Below are 19227 nucleotides of genomic sequence, written 5' to 3'. Positions count from 1 at the left end.
GGCTTGAATAAAGACAGAGTGGATGGGCCATTATGCAAAGTAAAACTATTTCCCCATGCTTATTTCCTTCTCCCCCCCCCCACAGTTCCTCATGTCTTCTTGTCAATTGCTGGAAATGGGCCATTTTCACTACCACTACAAACAGCTCTCTTTCTCTCCTGGTGATAATAGCTCACCTTAACTGATCACTCTCCTTATAGTGTGTATGGTAAGACCCATTGTTTCATGTTCCGTGTGTGTGTGTGTGTGTGTGTGTGTGTGTGTGTGTGTGTGTAAATAAATATTCCTACTGTATTTTCCAATGCATGCATCTGATGAAGTGGGCTGTAGCCCACGAAAGCTTATGCTCCAATAAATGTTAGTCTCTAAGATGCCACAAGTATTCCTGTTCTTTTATTTTTAATATGAGTATTTGTTGTAAAGTGAGGTGCACTGTAGATATTGTATTTGCCTCCATGTTGCAGTGTAGGGGAGAGAGAGAACCATTGAGGAATGAGTGACTTCAAATTTTGTAGTATGTAATGAATAGTGTTGCAAATTTCAGAACCACTCCTTCCTTAACAGGTTGGTTATCTTTTACCAAATACGTCTAAGACTGTATGCACACTAAACCCAGAATGCCTTCAGCTCTTTTCAGTTGTATAAAGGTTTCTCCTAAAACTGGTTGAGATATACTGTAAAGGTTGCATCATTCTAGATTAATGAAGAAACTCATCTTCCAGTTGTTTTCTAGCTGATCTGACCATTATAAACATGGAATTCAGTGTCAGTACTGTTCTCACTCTCTCTCATGGGAGAGGACAAAAATCAATGCATATATATTAAATGAATTAAAAACTGGCTACCTGATTGATCTCACAAAGAAATTGGAAATTAGAAACCATCATCCAGTGGGGGATGTTCCTAGTGGGGTCCCACATAAATCCATTCTTGGCCTAATGCTACTCAATATCTTTATCAATTATCTGAAGAAAAACATGAGAGCATTACTGGTAAAGATTACAGAGGACAAGATTTGGAGGAGAGAGAAATAATGACAGGACAGAGATCAAACTAGATCTCATGGTAACCTGGGCTCACTTGAAGAGCATATGTTTCAATCCATCTAAAAGTAAGGTCATATTTAGGAACCAAGAGCATAGGTCACACTTATAATAGGGTATAAGATTGTATTTTCGAAAGCAGGGACTCAAAAGGATTTAGCAGCCATGATGGATAATCAGCTAAACATGAACTAACAGTCTGATGCTGTGGCTAAAGCAGCAAATCCAAATCCAGAGGAATATTGAGTAAAAATAGTGAACAGATTTTATCATTGTATATGGTATTCGTGAGACCAATTCTGGAATGCCATATCCAGTACTAGTGTCCACACTTTAGAATGGACATTGACATCCTGGAAAGGCCTCAGAAAAGAGAGAGAAGAATAATCTGAGGTCTGAAAAGACTTACAATGGGACACTAAAAAAGCTCAATCTTTTATAGACTGTGAGCTCTTCAAGGCAGGAACCCTCTCTTTGTCATATGCTTGTGCAGTGCTTTTCCCAATGGATCTCCTCAGAGCTACTGTAATATAAATAGCATAGGGAAGTTTGCTCTTCTCTGTTTGGCAAGCTATACTACAGAGCCTTCTGCTAACTCCTCCATTCCCTAAGGAGGGAACCTTGCATGGCTAACAAGCGCGGAACAACAGGAGTTGTATTACTTGGCTGAAGACATGAGTTTTAAACAGCCATCCAGGGAAAGTATCATTCTCACTTTGCTGTAACAAGTAAACGGCAACATTGTATCTGCACAAGTTGGATGGGGAATGGAACTGAGGAATGTCTGGGCCAAAAATCACAGACTTCTACCACTTGAGCAAACAGACAATCTCCTTTAGCTAGCAGGAGTATTATGGGTCATAAAGCAGCCTCTTTGTGGACCAACCATTAGAGCATGATATTGTCATAAATACTGAGCACGATCCATTCAGCAAAGAGAAATAGTCGAGATGTGCATTAATCAGCACGTTGCATAGCCGCTACAATTTCCGACCCTGTCAAGACTTAATGACACTCATTGCTCTTCTAATCCTCTCCCATTGTTATATGCAGCACAGTGGTAATTAAGTGAACAACATGCAGCCATTTTTATATGAGGCACATAAGCCTAGATCCTCAAAAGTATATAGGTGCTTAATTTCCATTGATTTCAAAATACCTTTGAGCATCTGGGCCTCAGGTACTACCATGATATTTTCAAGTGCAGCACATGTGATTTTTGTATCGATAGATCTGGATATACATATTGATGCTATTCTGCATCTTTGCGTTTTTCAAATGATACTGGCTAAAATTTTCAGAAGTGTCCTCTAGTTTTGGGTGTCTAACCTGAGATACCTAGAACATCGTTTTCAGAGGTTCTGAGAACTGCAGGTGGCAAAACGCCACAGTCAGGCCCTAAGTGTCAAGCTGAACACCCAAAAACTGAGCATCTAAAATAAGTAGACACTTCATAATTTTTGCCTCTGCATCTATGACATAATCTTGATTGGAATCTAGAACTTAAGTTACATGGAATGTGCAGCCGTGATCTCAAAAGGACCATTTAAGTAGCTTGTATACATGATATAATCCACATATATACCATGCACAGATAAGAGGTCTTACTAAAGCTCAACTTGTAAATAGTACGCAGTGTTTGCAATCTGCATATTGCATATGGTGCAATATTGAAAGAACACATCCTGTAAGACATTGGGACAGAACTTCAGATGGGGTAAACTCACACATTGCTATAGAGCTACATTGATTTACACTAGCTGAGAATCTGGTCCATTATGTGAACTTCCCCTTCACTTTCATTATGGAGGCTATGGACCTCACAACTGCATTACAGTAACTATAAAACCATGTTATAACACTAAGAAAAATGTTCACTGGAAATGTGCCTAAAATTAGTTTTGGGTAGGTATTGGGACATAGAAAGTATCTCCTAGAATAGATTTCAAAAGCTAACAACATTCCTGTAAACATACTGATACTTTTAGACATGCCTAGCATAACTATTGAAAGTGAACTGGCAACCAAGATCAGCATCAAAAGACGACTAGGGATTTTCTTCTCTTGTATTATTACCTGCTTCTTACCAATTGTGACTAACATTCTGAGGTGATTTGTTTTTTAAAGTTGGGCAACTATTGTTAAAATACACTGTTGTTGAGAACCTTCAAGTTGAAGGGTGGTAGGACTTTGCAATTACCTGCTAAATATACACAATAGAAACAAGTTAATTTTATTTCAAAGAGGGTAAAAGCTTCAAATAAGATGTTTAGATATGGACATTTTAGGGTCTGTTTAGTATTTATTTTATTTTAGGAATATAAGGCTTCTACTTGATAGATCTAACTCTCCTCTGCTGTGAAGATAGTGATCAGCTAGTAAAAGCCACAAAACAAACAGTTAGAAGGGTTGAAAACTGGAATCAGAACTGAACGGCTACCACATCTATGCAATACTCTTCATTCCTTGCAGGATCTTTCAGTGTCACAGTGAACTAAATATAACCAGCCCTAAAGTTGGAAGAGATGCTGATGTATGCAACCAAAAGGAAATAATAAGGATTATCAAGTTGGAGCCCAGGAAGAAACTTGAGTGGCCACTTTATACTTTTACAGCTGGTGAGAAAATAGGGGTGAACGGTAGTGGTTCCCATGGAAAATGTTGACTTTTCATTGAAAAACTGAAAAGTGTCTGACCAAAACCAGAAAGCTTTGTGGGCTTAATGTTTTCAAGTTTTTCAATGAAAGGTTACTGTTTTCTGAAAAAAGAAGACACTTTGGGAAATTTAACTTAACTGGAAAAAAAAAATCTAACAAATGTTTAGACAGAAAATGTTCAACCAGCCCTCAATATTAGATAGGGCAAAGTTTTAGCCAATAAGAAAGCACCAGGGCTAAACATCCCTAACTAGGAATGGTTCATAAGGGTCAGAGGGGATGGATCAAGATCTATCTCCTTTGTCTAGTTGGGACAGTCTCCTATGCCCCGGGATGAGTTTTGATGGCAGATTGGGGAGGAATGGAGGTTCTAACCTTATGTGGAAATCTTGTTCTTACTTCACTCTGAACATGGGTTGTAATGTGGAGTTATGGGTGTGTATGAATTAATAATAAACAACATTAATGAGATAATACTTAGCACTTCTATAGTTTCATCAGAGGCATTAGACTTTCTTCTGCACGAACACGCTGGTAAATCTTTTATTCAGATACCTCATCAGTGTTACTTGTAATAAGCATTAATAGGACATGCAGGTTATTCCACAAGCATTTTAAAAAAGCTTTCATTTCAGCCCCAAGTTGCAAGCACATTTACACATTAATCCCTTCAACTCATGTTTCATTGTATCCAAGAGTCGTCATAGCTCACAAGGTACTCTACTGTGAAAAATTATGCACTGATAATACCATGCTGGAAATCATAGTCTGCCCATATGATATAGCAGCAGGAGAAAAAAATATGGTCTGAAGGGCAGAAAGGTAAAATTGGAGTTTACTGCGGACTACATACATTAGGATTGACATTAAAAAAATCAAGTTCAAATTGAAATCCAAGCAAAAATTATTTTAGTCCTTCAATTATTCTGAATTTTGCAATAGTGAATGTGGAGGGCATATATATCTGTCAGACTCCTTGCAGTGTCGTACTTAAAAATGATTCAATATAGGTATTCAGGGAGCGAACGCTCAAAGAAAGAGGTAAAATAAAGGAAGAATCTCTTTGCCCACTTACCACTTTTGAGGACACAAATACACGTCCAGTTTCAGTTCTGGTCATTTTCTTGGCCTGCTACACAACAAAGATACTGTCATGTTAGAAATATTGGTGCCAGAGGGAAGAGAGCCAGAGACTTAGCTAATTCTTATTGATTAGGACAACTATGTAGATTTAGCAAGGCTATCATTTGTTGGGTTGATTGTTACACTATATGGGTTTTTAAAAGTCAGGATTCTAGTCTCCTTACTTGTCTGAAGTGGCATGAACACCAATAGCACAACATGGATGATTTAAGAACAAAAATCTTTCAGAAAGGCCTTGACTCATCAGCCACAATTGTGAAAAAATTCACTTTGATTCAAATATCCTGGACAGGCAAGCCAGATACATTTACATACTGCGAGAGTGAACAATGGGATGGGATGGCTGGTGCACAAGAGCTCTCATCCATCAAGAGGAAGAGAGGTGGTTGGTTGTTGCAGGACCTAGCATGATTATGTTTGATTCAAACAAGAAAAAGCAGACAGGGCCATGAGCTGTAGCAAAGCTTCCATTCTGGAGCAGACAGAGTGAGGTTGTGCTGAAGACACAAGTAGGTGGCACAATGGCTCAAAATTACAGTTGGAAACGCTTCACGATACTTTTGCATTATAATATCCTTTCTGGGGGAGCAGGGGAGCGGCCATTTTTCAGTAGATGGAAAAACTCCTTGGTTCCCTGGAAAAGATTCAGCCCTACAGACTTTATTTCCTAATGCCTAACTTAAGGCGGAGACTTAAGGAGGATTGTCCTGCTGCTTTGCTTTTAGCTATTGTCAGGGAAGGCATCAGAAAAGGGCACTGTTGCACCATTATTTGAATCTCAGCCAAACAATGCATGCAGGTGTAATAGTATACTGTACTTAAAGCATTGATAGCAGACTTCCTCAAGCCCCTTTCCTAATGACCTGAGACCCTGCATGCAATCTCCTTCATGTGCAGACAAATAGGAACTCACCAGACTTTCAGGTCTTTATTTCTCCTCCTAACCTCTTATAGCCTGACCCGAGGCCAATGGAAAGACCATCACAGACTCCAATGAGCTTTGGAATAGGCCCCTATTTTGCCCCTCCCACCTTCTCATAACAGTGTGACATGAATTCTCTTTCAGCTCGGAAGGTAACTGTTGAGTGAAAAATATGTGCTTAGAGCGTAACATTCCCTGTATCTTGGAATCTTTCAAAGTGAAAACCTGTAGCTAACAGTAATGAACACATTATGGAAAAAAAAAAAGATGAAAAACTTGCTGATTAAATGTAAGCACACGTCTCTGAGACAATATCCACCACCAGCACTTAAATTAACGTGCAGATTCATTCAGGGGATGCTCAGAGCTGTTACCATTATGACGACACTGATGAGCTCCTTAAGGAGAGAGGATGAATGCTTTTTAGAAGCTGAACCTACATTTTATAAGAGCTTTAAAAACAAAAGCAACCCACAACTTATGGAGTTTCATGAGGTGGGTTTTTTTTAATTTTATTTTTAAAAACATTTATTTGAAAGTGAATCTAGTGCTTGTGAAAGCTATTGGATTGACAGCTCTGAAAACCAAATTCCTTTATTATTATTAAGCGATGGAACAGGTACAGGCAATGCAAGCTTCCCCACTAAGCTAATCATGTCTGGATATTGGAGTATTTCTACCTCCAAATCCAGTCAAAAGGCCTCTCTGGTGAGGGTGCCAATATGGCGACTAATTTAAGTGTGTGTCCAACAGGAATTGGATTGAGATAACTCATATTAAACACTGTTGGCCAAATGACAATTGTCAGTTGCCACCAGCTTAGCTTGCATGTGAACTGTTAATCTCAAAGGGAACAGCCCTGAACAGATGGGGCCAAACCTATATGCACTGAAAACAATGGACAGACTATCCTTGCCTGTCCAGTCTTTTTCATGTGTTCTGTATTGTGAGAGAATTCCTTCCAATTCGTTAATACGATTCACCATTGTATGTGAGTGTGATTCCTACTACACGGTTACTCGGCTATTGATGTTTTCAGTGGTAGGAGAGAAATGCATGTGAACACCAATGTCACCAGAAAGTTGGCATGGAAAACCCTTTCGTGTCAGAAGTTTGTTTTTATTGGTAAAATATTAAATAATATACAGAATTAAAAACTGCACTTAACACTTCTGAGAAGAAATAAGTCTTGGACAAATTATATGCTTGTTCCTGAGATTCCCTATGTTTATTCCAGTAGCTGTGCACTCAGACAGTACAAACTTTTATAATATAATCCTTTTCACAAAGTATTACAAAGTTTCTGCAGCTTCTTCTTGTATTTATACACACATACAGACTCGCACTCTCACATGGCTGTACAACACTCATACACATACACAGTACACACACACACACACACACACACACACAGGTATGATGGAACCATATTATGCACATATGCTAAAGGGAAGGAAAAGAAAATACAGGTTCCATATTTCATTGTGCAATGGCAAAACTGTTTAGAAGGGGTGTATAGATTTGCATTAGAGTGGCTCACGAGTACCACTGTTGTAAGGGTTGTTTCAGAACTTCTGTCATAAGGGCATATTCCCAAACCCACTGAAGGCAGCAGGAAAATTCACAATGACTTTGAATCAGGTCTCAACTCTGATGTTTAGAGGTTTAAACGAGCTGTAAACTTCTGCACAGAATTGGAACTCAACCTGGAGGGAAGCTGTTTGTCATGCTACTCGATTGGTTTGCCTCTTCCTAAATGATAGATGTCAAATTCAGCCCTAGGGTAAGCAGGGTGCAACTCCACGGGAATGATTAAAGGTGCATTCATATGCAACCAAGCTTCAGGGTCAGATTCTGATATCCCTCCTCATGCTCAGCAGCTTCTTGCTCCAAGAGTGATCCCATTGACTTTAACAAGACCCTTTGTGGAGTAAGGGGCTCTGCAAAATGCCTTCGGTAACAGAATCTGGCTCTATGAGCATGAAAAATAACCTGTGGAGCTCATAAGCTTGAATGTGTTTTGCCTCTTTTAATTCAAAAGCATCTTGGAAATAATTCTGGCAATCGGCTGGCGCATGAAAAGCTCCGATTGCCGTTCCTATTATTACAAGGAAACATCTTAAATACAAATTGAAAAGACAAAAGTGGCTACTGTGCATGCGCAGTAACTGCCTGTCCAAGAACTCTCAGAGGGTTTTTTTTATTTAGTACCTAAATACATATTTACAGAACAGCGGCTTCAGTCTACTGGGAAATAGACATTTAAAAATGAGATAAATATGTATGATATGTAAAACAAGCCCCATCTACACATATATAAGACGATGACAGCTCTAAAGAAGCTCTTCTGGTCTCAAGTCCTGCACTTCTTATACAGGCAAATCTCCCACTGTAAATCAATGGGAATTAGGTTCTGATCCAAAGCCCATCATGGAAGTCAACAGGAGACTTTCTATTGAGTAGGCTTTGGATCTGGCCCCACGTGTTTTATAAATGTCCATGTTAAGTGCTTTTTTTTTTTAAAGAAAAAAAACTGTATTTAAAAAAGGAATAAGAGAAATAGAGGCAATAAAATATAGGTCTTTAGTTCAAACCATTGTACATGTTTTGATGTCAAACAAAAGCAGGGAATAAAGAACGGGCTTTTAGCCTTTACTTTTAGTTTCTCACCTTTTGCCAGCCTGCTTTTCAATTTTAATGTATGTAATTATTTGAATCAAATCCTTTAAAGGATTTAAGATAGAGCATTTTGAGTTTTTTTTTTCATTTGTGTTGACTGAGGAAAGAAAAAGAAACCACTGTACATTTTTAAGACGTCAGGAAAATATTGCACTTAAACAGAAAAATAACCAAAATTTTTGTTTGTTTGTTTTTTAAAAAAAAATGGAGTAATATAAGCAATCTTCCATGTTTGCAAGAAGCACATTCTGAAAGCAAGGTCTAAGAATGAAGCATCAGGAGTAATTTTGAGGTCAGTAACCTCAACCCTGGAATACAACAGTAGCAAAAAACTTCTTTTAAAGCATTTTCTTCCAAAAGGGAAAAAAAAAAAAAATTTATGACTTTTTAACTTTACAATTTGAAATCTTTCTAACATTTGCATTAAAAGTTTCCAGTCTCTCATAAAAAGATACACATTTTAGGGGGAAAAATTACAACCCCAAAATAAAACTGACTAAAAAGGAAGGCAAATATACAATATCATAAGTACATAGCTGTGGAGTCATCTCTTTAGGTACCCTAGTTTTGAAAGTGTTACAAAGATTATGTACCTTAATATTTTTTTCTCAAATCAATTTTTTTTCTTTTTTCTCTGTTTTTAATATAAAACTACACTTGAGTACAAAAATATGTAAACAGCCTGTACAGCCAACGAACAAACAAACTAAACAACCCAAAGCTATGGGAGATAAGAGCTGGCCCAGTCTTTAAGCTAAGAGGAGGAGGAGGGGAAGAGAGAAAGAGAAAACAAGAAAACTGCTACATGAAACAGGAAGTGAAGATGTTCAAGCTCTGAGAATGCTTGACAATTACTCAAATAATTGATCACAGTTTCAGAAGTTTGAACTACTACAAAAATAACCCAAAGTCCTTCCCTTGTTACAGCGTGTTCAGAAATGAACATTCATTTCCAGTAAGTAATGTCAAATCTCAGTAAGTGCATAGTAGGGGATTCAGTAATCTCTGCCCCTTCACAAAGCTTTTCTTACTCTATGTCACTTGAGGTAAAACTAAATGGCCCAATTCCCTGCAAAATGGCTCCTTAGTGCCCACTGTAGGGTCATGCTCTTGATTCTGCTTTTGCCAGGGGGCCTACATATTTTACATTGGATTCACAATGAAAAGTACAGCCTACTAGTCATTCATGGATGGGGTGAAGTCTAGGACACACATTTAAACGAATATGTATTTACCGTAGAACCTCACTAATTTGTACTAGTGACTGAGACTCAACGAGAGATTGAACTTTACAAGTTAGCAAATAAGGCTCTGATCCAATAAAAGAAATTAAGCACATGCTTAACTTTAGTCCTTAACAAGTTGGCCACTTGATTTGAGTGGGACTGCTCAGGTGCTTAAAGTTAAGCAAGTGATTAAATGTTTTGTTGGACTGAGGCATATGGGCTTCATCCAAAGCCCACTGGAGTCAGAAGGAGTCCTTTCAGTTGGCCTCAATGGGTACGTCCACAATGCAGTGCGAACCCAGGGTTTGAACTCTGGCTCAAGCCCGCCCCCACTTCTGTCTACACACAAACTGTGCTAATCCGGGGCTCAAACTCAGGGTCCGAGAACCCTGTCGGGGTGGAGGGGCCAAGCCTGAATCAACGGGCTTCAAGCCCTATTGCTTTGTAGTGTAGATGCAGCTCTGCTGGACTCATGCTCTGGGAGTATGACAAAATATTCCACAATCCCATGGGCCAACTTTCTTTGTCCTTTGGCCTCTTAAGTCTGGTAGACAGGCAAGTTTTTCCACACTGCACCATGAACAAAGGGGTACAGCAGCCACATTTTTGGAGGATGCCTCCACTCTGGGATATTGGTGGTTGGACATGAGCCTGCACAATGCAATGTAGATTCTGGAGCTCTAGATTGGGACCCAGGGTTCAACCATTTCTAATTTGGTGTTACAAATGCTTGTAGACACTCCAGCCCTAGGTTAATAAACCCAGAGTCTGCTAACTCGAATTCTACTAACCCCGGGCTTACATTGCAGTGTAGACATACCCAATGAGTTTTGGATTAGGCCCTAAGTGAGCAAATATGATTTAAAAGAAGAAAAAGAAAAAAAAAAAAAGAGCCAAAGCACCTCAGAACATGCATTGAGCATTTCACTTGACAGCTGTCATTTACATGGACTTCATAATACTTCCGAACATGCTAGTAAATATAACACAGTATTTTTTGTAAAAATATTGAAGGCTTAAGTAATGATAGACTTCACTGCAGCAAGCTACTATTACATTTTTGTTGAGAAAGTCTTTTGTATGCAGATTAGCTAGGTTCTACGGTATGTCTGAAAGAGAAAAGATCCCATATAAGGAGAGAACAATGAATATATTCCCAAATGGAATGCCTGTGTGAGATTACTCCTCTCCACCCTGTAAGACTGCGAGTGAACGGTCATAGGCAGGAACACACGTTTCCATGAATATCAAGGGAAAGGTTAAGCAATTTAGCCATTTATAGAGGTATCATGTTATTGTTACACTGGCCTAGCGTTGTTAACCCAGTGTGGAGGAAAGTTAGCAGATTACCACCTCATGAGCCTGTTGTGCTCGTTTCATATTCTAAGTGATTAATATTGGAAAAGAAATCATATCCTCCCAGGACTGCATCATTTAAGCCCTGCATGAAGCTCACATGACACCAAGTAATATTCTTTTTATACAGTACTACAGGAAAGTTCCTGATGGGATGCAAGGGCTCTACTTTACATTCCAGGAGAGGTCAAATACTTGCTATGGGTCAAACTCTATCTCCCACCCAGACACTATGAGCGTGGAGGGTTCTGACCGCAGGGGAACCTCTGTGCTTATTCTGTGTGGGGCCTGCTTATGTCCCAGAACACAGAGAGATTTGTGGCAGAGTCAGGGTAGATCAGCAGATCAGTGTCAACATGTTTCCAATGGGAACTGCCAGCCCTTTGGAGCAGAGATGTAGGTAGGGGCTGCAGATCCCTGAGGCTACCATCGCCACTATGGAAAGCCCTATGGTCTGATGAAAGGATGGCTGCCCTACTGATCTCCGTGGCACACTTCAGTTATTCAGCCTGTGTGCTGGGACTAGGATCCAACCCTATAGCAATGCTGGGTCAACTGTTGGGAAAGTGGCAGGAATGGGTCAAAAACTAGGTCATCGGTCCCATAAGGCAACTACCGAAAAATACTGATTTTTTTCACTGAAGTATTCTGCTAATACAACCCCTAATATGACACACAGCTCCGTCTGGCTTGAGAAACTAATCACATTTCCTAGTGCCTTTCACAGAAGAGTTTTGTTTTCCTCTCATCTTATCTGAACAATCGGCATAGCAGTGGCACTGTAGTCTGCACGCTTCCACCTCCCTATTTTTCTATTAATTTTTTTTTTAAGCTAAGCAAACTTTTGCAATGATACACTACTTTAAAATATATTCACGTTCCACCACGCTGTTTGCTGCTGCGTAAGACAGCGCTCAGGTACACAGAGGGTTAGATTCTCAAGTCTGCAGCCTTGGTGCAATGGGGTGCAGAGAAAGGAGGAAGGTGGTCTTATACCAACTTTCTGCCCCAAACCTCTTAGGTTCAGGGGGCAGGCAGGAGCTTTCTCGGCCCCTGGCATTGTTTAGAGCAGCATCAGCACTGTTTCTAAACTATGGCCATTATCCATGTGCTGCCTGCCAGCTGGGGACTGCTGGAGCACGCTGTGCCCTGGACAATTCCACACCCCTTCCCTTTCCCAAGCCCAGGTAGTACAGAGCCAGCTAAACAACTTAGGGATTTTCCTACTCAAGGGGAAACCCCAGCTTCCTCTGTCCCACTCTGTAACATTAGTGTTTCTTTGAAATGCATTGTGAAAGGCTATGGTATGAAACAGCGGCTTTCAAAATGCATTTGAAAAAGGCACATATACAATAAAACTTATTTGAGTAGACATGATACAGTGTCTATACTATTTCAGAATCGTAAATCTCCGGATGTGTTATGCAGCATATCATCACTGATGTTAACTTAAAAAAACAAAAACTAACAAAAAAAACCCCAAAAAGATAAAAGCCAACTAAAACAGAGCCACTTTTGCAAGAGTCTGCTATATTGCCTACTCTGCTAACAAAATGGCCCTTCTTTCTGAAGATCTTAATGAAATTACAAGAAATAGTTGCTTCAAAGTAGTGAGGTAAACAGAAGTTAACTAACTATGGAACCTTAAAATTCCTACTCAGGCCCTTAGTTCAGCTTGCAAATCTTCTATTAGGTACAACTGGAATAAATCACTTTTTGGAGTTAGAAGCAGTTTGTTCTTTTGTGGCCACTTTTTTTTTTTTCCGTGCATCCATAAGAAAAATGCAGAAGGCCAGCCCCATACGTCCTACAAAAGCCCAATTTCAAAGGACTGAATTTCATTCAGACTGGATACTCCAACGCAATGAGCATTCTAATCCCTACCCAGCACATGTTTAAAACAGCAATTTGGAGAGTTAGACAAATGTTGTATTTCTGTACTTGGTGGTGTCTGAACTCCATGACTGAGGCCCTAACGTTAGAGAGGCTAATACTGCAGGTAAGAGACAGGGTGATTTACAAAAACAGGTTCTCTAAGTGGAGCCCAATATAGGTTAATGCTGAGACATCTTCTTTTATCAATGGAAGCACTTTTTAAGGAGAATGCAGTTGGTTTAATCTCCTTAAGTACATGGTAAAGAGCTGGTTTTATACAAAAATCCTATATATTTAGTTGTGGATTCCTAACTCAATGAAAAGGGCTTTGGCAGTAAAACTCATTAGCCGTAACGAAGGACGGAAACGTAACTAAAGCTCTTAGCACCCAGCTCTGGATCATATCAAGACCAGAAGGTGCATCTGTTTAGACCAAATCTGAATCTGGCTCTTTTCCCCCTTCCAAATCTAGGTAAAGAGTTTATTGGCAGGGACATATGGAGGAAAAAGCTAATTGTAAGCAAATATGGGAAATGCTCACAGAAAGCAAATTCTGAATTTTTAAAACACAAGTATTGGAATTGAGTTTTGAGTCAAAAGACTTCTGCACATCCTGCGTGTCTACTCAAAACTAGCTAGGTTTTAGCATGTACTTTGAACAAACGGCTAGTGAACAATAGCAAATACTTGGAGCAAACTTCTCTGCTACTGGACAATCCCCAGACAAAGACTTATTTGCTGAAATTTCTCAGTAAATCATTTTGAATATCCAATGAATTTGATAAAGTCAATAGCTGCTCTTAGAAATCCGCAAACAGCAAAAGAGAAAAATTCATCTTCTGTGGTCCCAATCCTGCAGGCTCAGATTTGTGGGCAGACCCATAAGTCCATATGGAACCCCATTGCAATCTCCACGGAGTCCTCCTTGGTAAGTGAGCTTGCAGAATTGGAGCCTGCATTATTGACTATGAACTGCTCTCTTCACTGTAATCCCCCATAGACATGCTCAAACCTTTACTCAAAACTTGAACTGTTTGGTCCAGACAGGAGTTGTAGCTATCAAAAGGTGATGACTAAAATCATGCCATCCCTGACACTCCTGCACAACCCCAGCATGACAAAAGATGTTCTGTGCATCTCTGTGGTATTAGGGGCTAGTGCTATGTCATGGGGCATGCCTGCCAATATGCACTTCTCCCTGCGACAGCTTCTAAAATGGCAGCACTCGGGGTTGATCTCACAGAGCTGCACTGACCTGCCAAGTGATTCTTGAATAGCACCGTATAAACTGCATTGACTGCAAAGAGAAAAAAAGGGTTAAGGTCCCTGAAAGGGACAAGAGAAACACTGGGCTGTGGTACTGGGTCAGACTGTGGCCAGCTCCAGGGTGTGTACACATAGGGATCTTCCCATTCCTTTCCCTTCCTTACACTCCTAGCCACCGCAAGGGGCCCACTGTCACCCTGCCTACAGAAGCGACGGCAGTTTGCACTCCCTTAGAGGTGCAGCAATGGGCTTGACCTCCTCCATTCTTGCCAGCTCAGGCAGGCCATTTCTCTATGATTTTCCATGCTCCTCACTGCCCCCAGCATGGGACTAGTGACTTTGAGAACTTTTTATTTTACAGTTTGTTCTCCAATCAGCTGTCATGGTTGGGCAGAATTCATGAACACCTTTTAAAAGAAAGGAGATCATACCAGAGCTAGGGAAAATCCACATGGGGTCCAGGAAACCATTCAGGGAACATCCCAATTGTCACACTGGGGAAGGGGTTTGCCTTCTGAGGAGGAGGCAAGGGACAGGTCATGTCATGAGAGAAATCATATGGGTCTTAGGTTATGGGCAAAGGATGGAGACAACCAGATGTAATCCCTTCGCCAATGCACTGCTTCCTATTCCTCCCTCTCTACAACGGGCCCGTGGCTGCTTCTGGAACTATGCCATTGTGGTTGTGCCCAAACTGTGCCCCCTCCACCCCCAGCCCAGACAGTGGGGTTTTCAGAGTGTGAAGGGGGAACCCATAGGACACAACACTAACTTGATCACTGCCATCTCCGGCAAGGTAATCCCCATGGGTTTTCATGGAGAAGAGATCACAGAATCCAGCTATCTCCCAATCCTGTCCCCAGCGCACTAGCTCAACAGCCACAGAGGATCAGCCCTACAGAGCAATGGTGAGGCAGAGGAGGAACTGCTATCCTATTCCACATTCCCTGGCCATTGCAGTTCCCTTCTTTTCCCTTCTTTTCCCATTAATAGAGGGGAATGTATGTCCTTTAATAACTACTCCTGAAGTCAAAGAAAGAGTTCAGTGGTCATGAGCAGGGTATTAGCTACTTTGACTGTGTCAGGCACAAGAGAATGAGAGAAATAGAGGCAGCTAGTCTTGCCTGAGCTTTAACTGTATCAAACTTAATAAAGGTGGAAGAAAAAAAAGACGTCAAGGACAACGTTGGAACCAGCTCTTTTTATCTGTCTCTTCAAAGTCCATTCTTTCCCATCCTTGATAGCTCTCACATTACATAAGGGGACATTTCTATCCATACTGTATTATAATTAAGAGGCTACTGCTAAACTTTACCAGCTCCTACTTAATAGCATTTCAGTGCCGGGAAACAGTCATCAGGCCATGATCTACTGTATCCTTTCAAAACACAGGTTCTAACTGCCAAGTGTGTCGCCATAAAAAGATTTCAATCAATACCACTCAGCTCCTACTTTCTAATGTTGTAGGTCTGGCAAGATAAGAAAAACAGACCAAAATGAGCACATGGGGATTCATTATGGCCTCATCCTTCAATTGCGTAAGCACTTAAGTAACTTTACTCATATGAAAAGTTCTCATTGAACTCAACCAAGGTACCCATGTGCAAAAAGGCTACGCACTTGTGCAAATGTTTCCAGTTTAAAGCTCCATTTTTGCAGTTCACTTTCAATAATGATTGATATAAAAAGAGTTGGGTTTCATGTTGGGTTTAAGCTTACTTTCTGTAGAGCAATCAACTCAACCTACAGGATTTTGACTGGGGCATCTGTCTTGCATTGTCAGAAAAAGAAAAGGAAAAAAAAGAGTTGGCATTGTTCTTGTTTGGTCTGTACTTAAATGGCCTGATCACACCAGCTTTTTTTTTCTTCTCTGCAGTGAAATTAGTAAGTGTCAATAATACTAAATCAAACTACCCTTAGTGCCTCTAGCTCATGTACCCTTTCCCTAAAGTGTGAAGTGATATCAAATCAAATTAGCAACTGTTTTTCCGCATGGCATTCGCACTCTCCTAGAGCAGAGGGGGTGCATCGAGACCTGTAAGGGCTTCTATCCAAAAAAGAAAGAAGAATTAAGGATGCTAGGTAGTCTCTGATTCAACAACTCACAAAGCAAAGGATTCATTGGAGAGGTGGCTAGCTAGGGCCAGATCCTGAGCTGGTGTAGCTCAGAGGATTCCATTGAAGTCAACAGAGCTCTGATGATTACTTAATGCCAGCTGATAAACTGGCCACCAGTGTTTTCCAAGGTGTAAGCCTTACTTTAGGCTGCCGCTGAGAGGCTGATCCTTTAGATGATCAGATGAGACAGTTTTGATATATATGGTTTAAAGAACACTTTGCTACTAGCACATCTGCAATTTTAAAATTTGCCATGTTAAAAACCAAATTATTTTAGAACAGCAGCAGAATCTCTTGAGTAAACTGCAGAATTTGTATTCACTCCTAGGATATCTACTGTCCTAGAAGCTAGGTAAAAGAATGCTATTTGTAAATGCTGTTTCTTAAAAACACATGGTGCAACTAACTAGGTCTGGATACTAGGAGGTCTATAAGAAGCCAGTGAGTCAACACAATTACGGAATAACAGCAAATCAGCAATTCTAAAAATGTGCTTCATAAGTTAAGTAAAATAACATCACAGAACCTCAAACTTACCACAGGAGGCCCCAAGACTTATGAAACTAAACTCTTGTTATGTGGTACAGTGTTAAACATACATATTGTATACATTCCATGGGGAAGTAAACACAGAAGCCATGGACATAGCTCACCCACGGAAGTAATTTTGCAAGGAATATTGACTTTGATTCGTGCTCCTAAATCACTAAAATAAAAGAGTTTTGCTTTAAAAATAATTGTTCATTCTGTAGAATACAATTGCCTACTCCCCCTATCTTCCCCACCATAGCTATACATTTGAAAGGGCTTTCCTCTGAAATGTTTCTACCTATCTGCCTGAAATTATTAATCTACAACTGGGTAGGAACTCATTATGACTTTAAAGCAGCTACCAGAATTGAGCGATACCCAACATATGATATGATGTACGGCTAACTGTGGAAATGGACTGCCTTTCAATTCCCACAAAATACGCTAGACAGATCACCAAAACAGAATGACAGCAACAACACAAAACTCTCTCATCCCTTCCCTTCCTTCCTTCCATTCTTAAACTGGGCAGAGAGACTGAGGTTGGGTCCATACAATAAGGTTAATAATAATAATTAAACAACAGCAACAACAAAACAACAACAACAAAAGGTGGGTCAATGAAAAGTGGGACTGTAAGTGCAGTACTTCTTCATGTGCAGTTCTTCTACTTCATAAGAGTCCCCTTTGGATGAGAAGGCCTAGTGGAATGTGTGCTCCCCTCGAACAATGTGCGACGAGAACTCATAGCGGTCCTGGCTTCGATACCCACAAATGTTGCATTCTAATGGGTCCCGGTAGCCATGACAACCCATGTGGATGGTGTACATGACGTGGTCTAGGAAAAGAACTCGACAATGCTCACATTTGAAGGCCCTAATCTGCTCCCCTTCTCCATTGAAGACCTTATAGATATCCTTTAAAGAGCCCTTAGAAGCCTTTGTGGCATCCAAAGTCTTGGTGTCCTCCTTCATGTAAGCTGGGCTTTGTTTCCTCTTGAGATTTAAGGCAGGGTTTCCTTGGTAGGACTGGCGTTCTTCATGGCTGCTCTCCGAATCAGTAGAATCCAGGCAGCTATTGCTGGGGGAGGCCTCTCTTTCCTGGGGTCGACTCTTTGGTCTGATGAGGGAGATAGGGCCATCTATGTTGTTTTCATGACTGTCAGCTGTTTCCCTGCTAATGGGCCTTTCTATCCTGTTAGGATGATAGACCTGAGCATAAGCTGAGCTGATGACTGGGGCCACCTCTGCAATTGTGCTTGGTGTGTGGTGCATCAGGGGGTGAAGTGCGTCAGCTCCAAGGTAGTTGATTGCATTGTTGATGGCTTGGTCCATCATGTGAGACTGCATCAGCTCAGCCTCTTTCTCATAGGTTAAATTCATATCAAAGTGAATATCTGGATAGCCAAATCTCATGATCTTTTCACCTAAAGGCAAGAACAAAATGAATGAGAAAAAGAAAGTCACCTAGACATTCAACTGTAATAGAGAAAAACCCTGTGTTAATCACAGGGTTTAAGACAAGAAAGAACCATCTGATCATCTAGTCTGACCTGTATATCACAGGCCACTACACACCACCCAACTGTCTCCACACTAGGCCCAACAACCACAATTAGACCAAGGTATTACAGCCCTCAGGGACTAAACTATGGTGGGCCACAGGAAAAAAACAGGAGGGATTAAGATGCACCAGTGCCTAGGCCTCTGCAGTGGCAGGGAAAGGATTAAGTGAGATATACCCAGATCATCCTAGCAGGTGATCCCTGCTCCGCACTGCAGAGGAAGACAAAACTCCCCCAAGGTCACTGCCAATCTGACCTGGGGGAAAATTCCTTCCCAACTCCATATATGGTGATCAGTTAGGCCCTGAACATGTAAGCAAGAACCAGCCAGAGAAGCACCTGGGGGGGAGGGGAGTGGAGAGCAGCTCTGTACCACCTCAGAGCACCACTCCATCCAGTCCAGTGTCCATCTGTAGTTGTGGCCATCTGTGATGCTTCAGAGGAGTGAGCAATAACCAGACCAAACCAAACAACCAACCCCAAACCACAGAATACACTGGAGAAAAAAAAATCCCTCACTGCCCTCTACAGATGACCAGCTGTGTTCCTGACTGAGGGTGACATTCATCCCCGGGCAGAGGGCCAGCACCAGGAACCCTTCAAGTGCCACTTAAGCGCTATATGGGGTGTAGAGAACTTATGTGAGCCCTCTGCCCAGGGATGGGATTGCATCCTCCGCGCAGGCAGCCTTGAGTCTTAACTCTAGATAAGCCTATGGCTGGTATGAATTCCAGACCTGATGGAAACCATCAGATGATGTTCTCTTGCTCCAAATGAGGAAATATGGGACCAGCTCCTCAGCTGATGGAAAATAGCATAATATTGACATCAGTGGAGCTACACCAGT

The 19227-nt window shown here is 40.9% G+C and overlaps 1 protein-coding gene across 5 annotated transcripts in view; it reads right to left on the bottom strand.

The window, feature by feature from the left end:
* Nucleotides 1–6894: 6894 nt before the first annotated feature.
* IKZF2 (IKAROS family zinc finger 2) overlaps nucleotides 6895–19227 on the bottom strand; it is a 140005-nt gene continuing 127672 nt past the window's right edge. For all 5 annotated transcript variants that reach the window (XM_030580329.1, XM_030580330.1, XM_030580334.1 and 2 more), the window contains one exon: nucleotides 6895–18242. In XM_030580329.1, the coding sequence (XP_030436189.1) occupies nucleotides 17518–18242 (725 nt within the window). In that variant the 3' untranslated portion in view covers nucleotides 6895–17517. The remainder of the gene's footprint in view (nucleotides 18243–19227) is intronic.

Source organism: Gopherus evgoodei, chromosome 11 (assembly GCF_007399415.2).
Source record: "Gopherus evgoodei ecotype Sinaloan lineage chromosome 11, rGopEvg1_v1.p, whole genome shotgun sequence".
Taxonomy (NCBI): Eukaryota; Metazoa; Chordata; order Testudines; family Testudinidae; genus Gopherus; species Gopherus evgoodei.
Note: the sequence above shows the minus strand (reverse complement) of the source record. Positions and strands in the feature narration are given on the sequence as shown.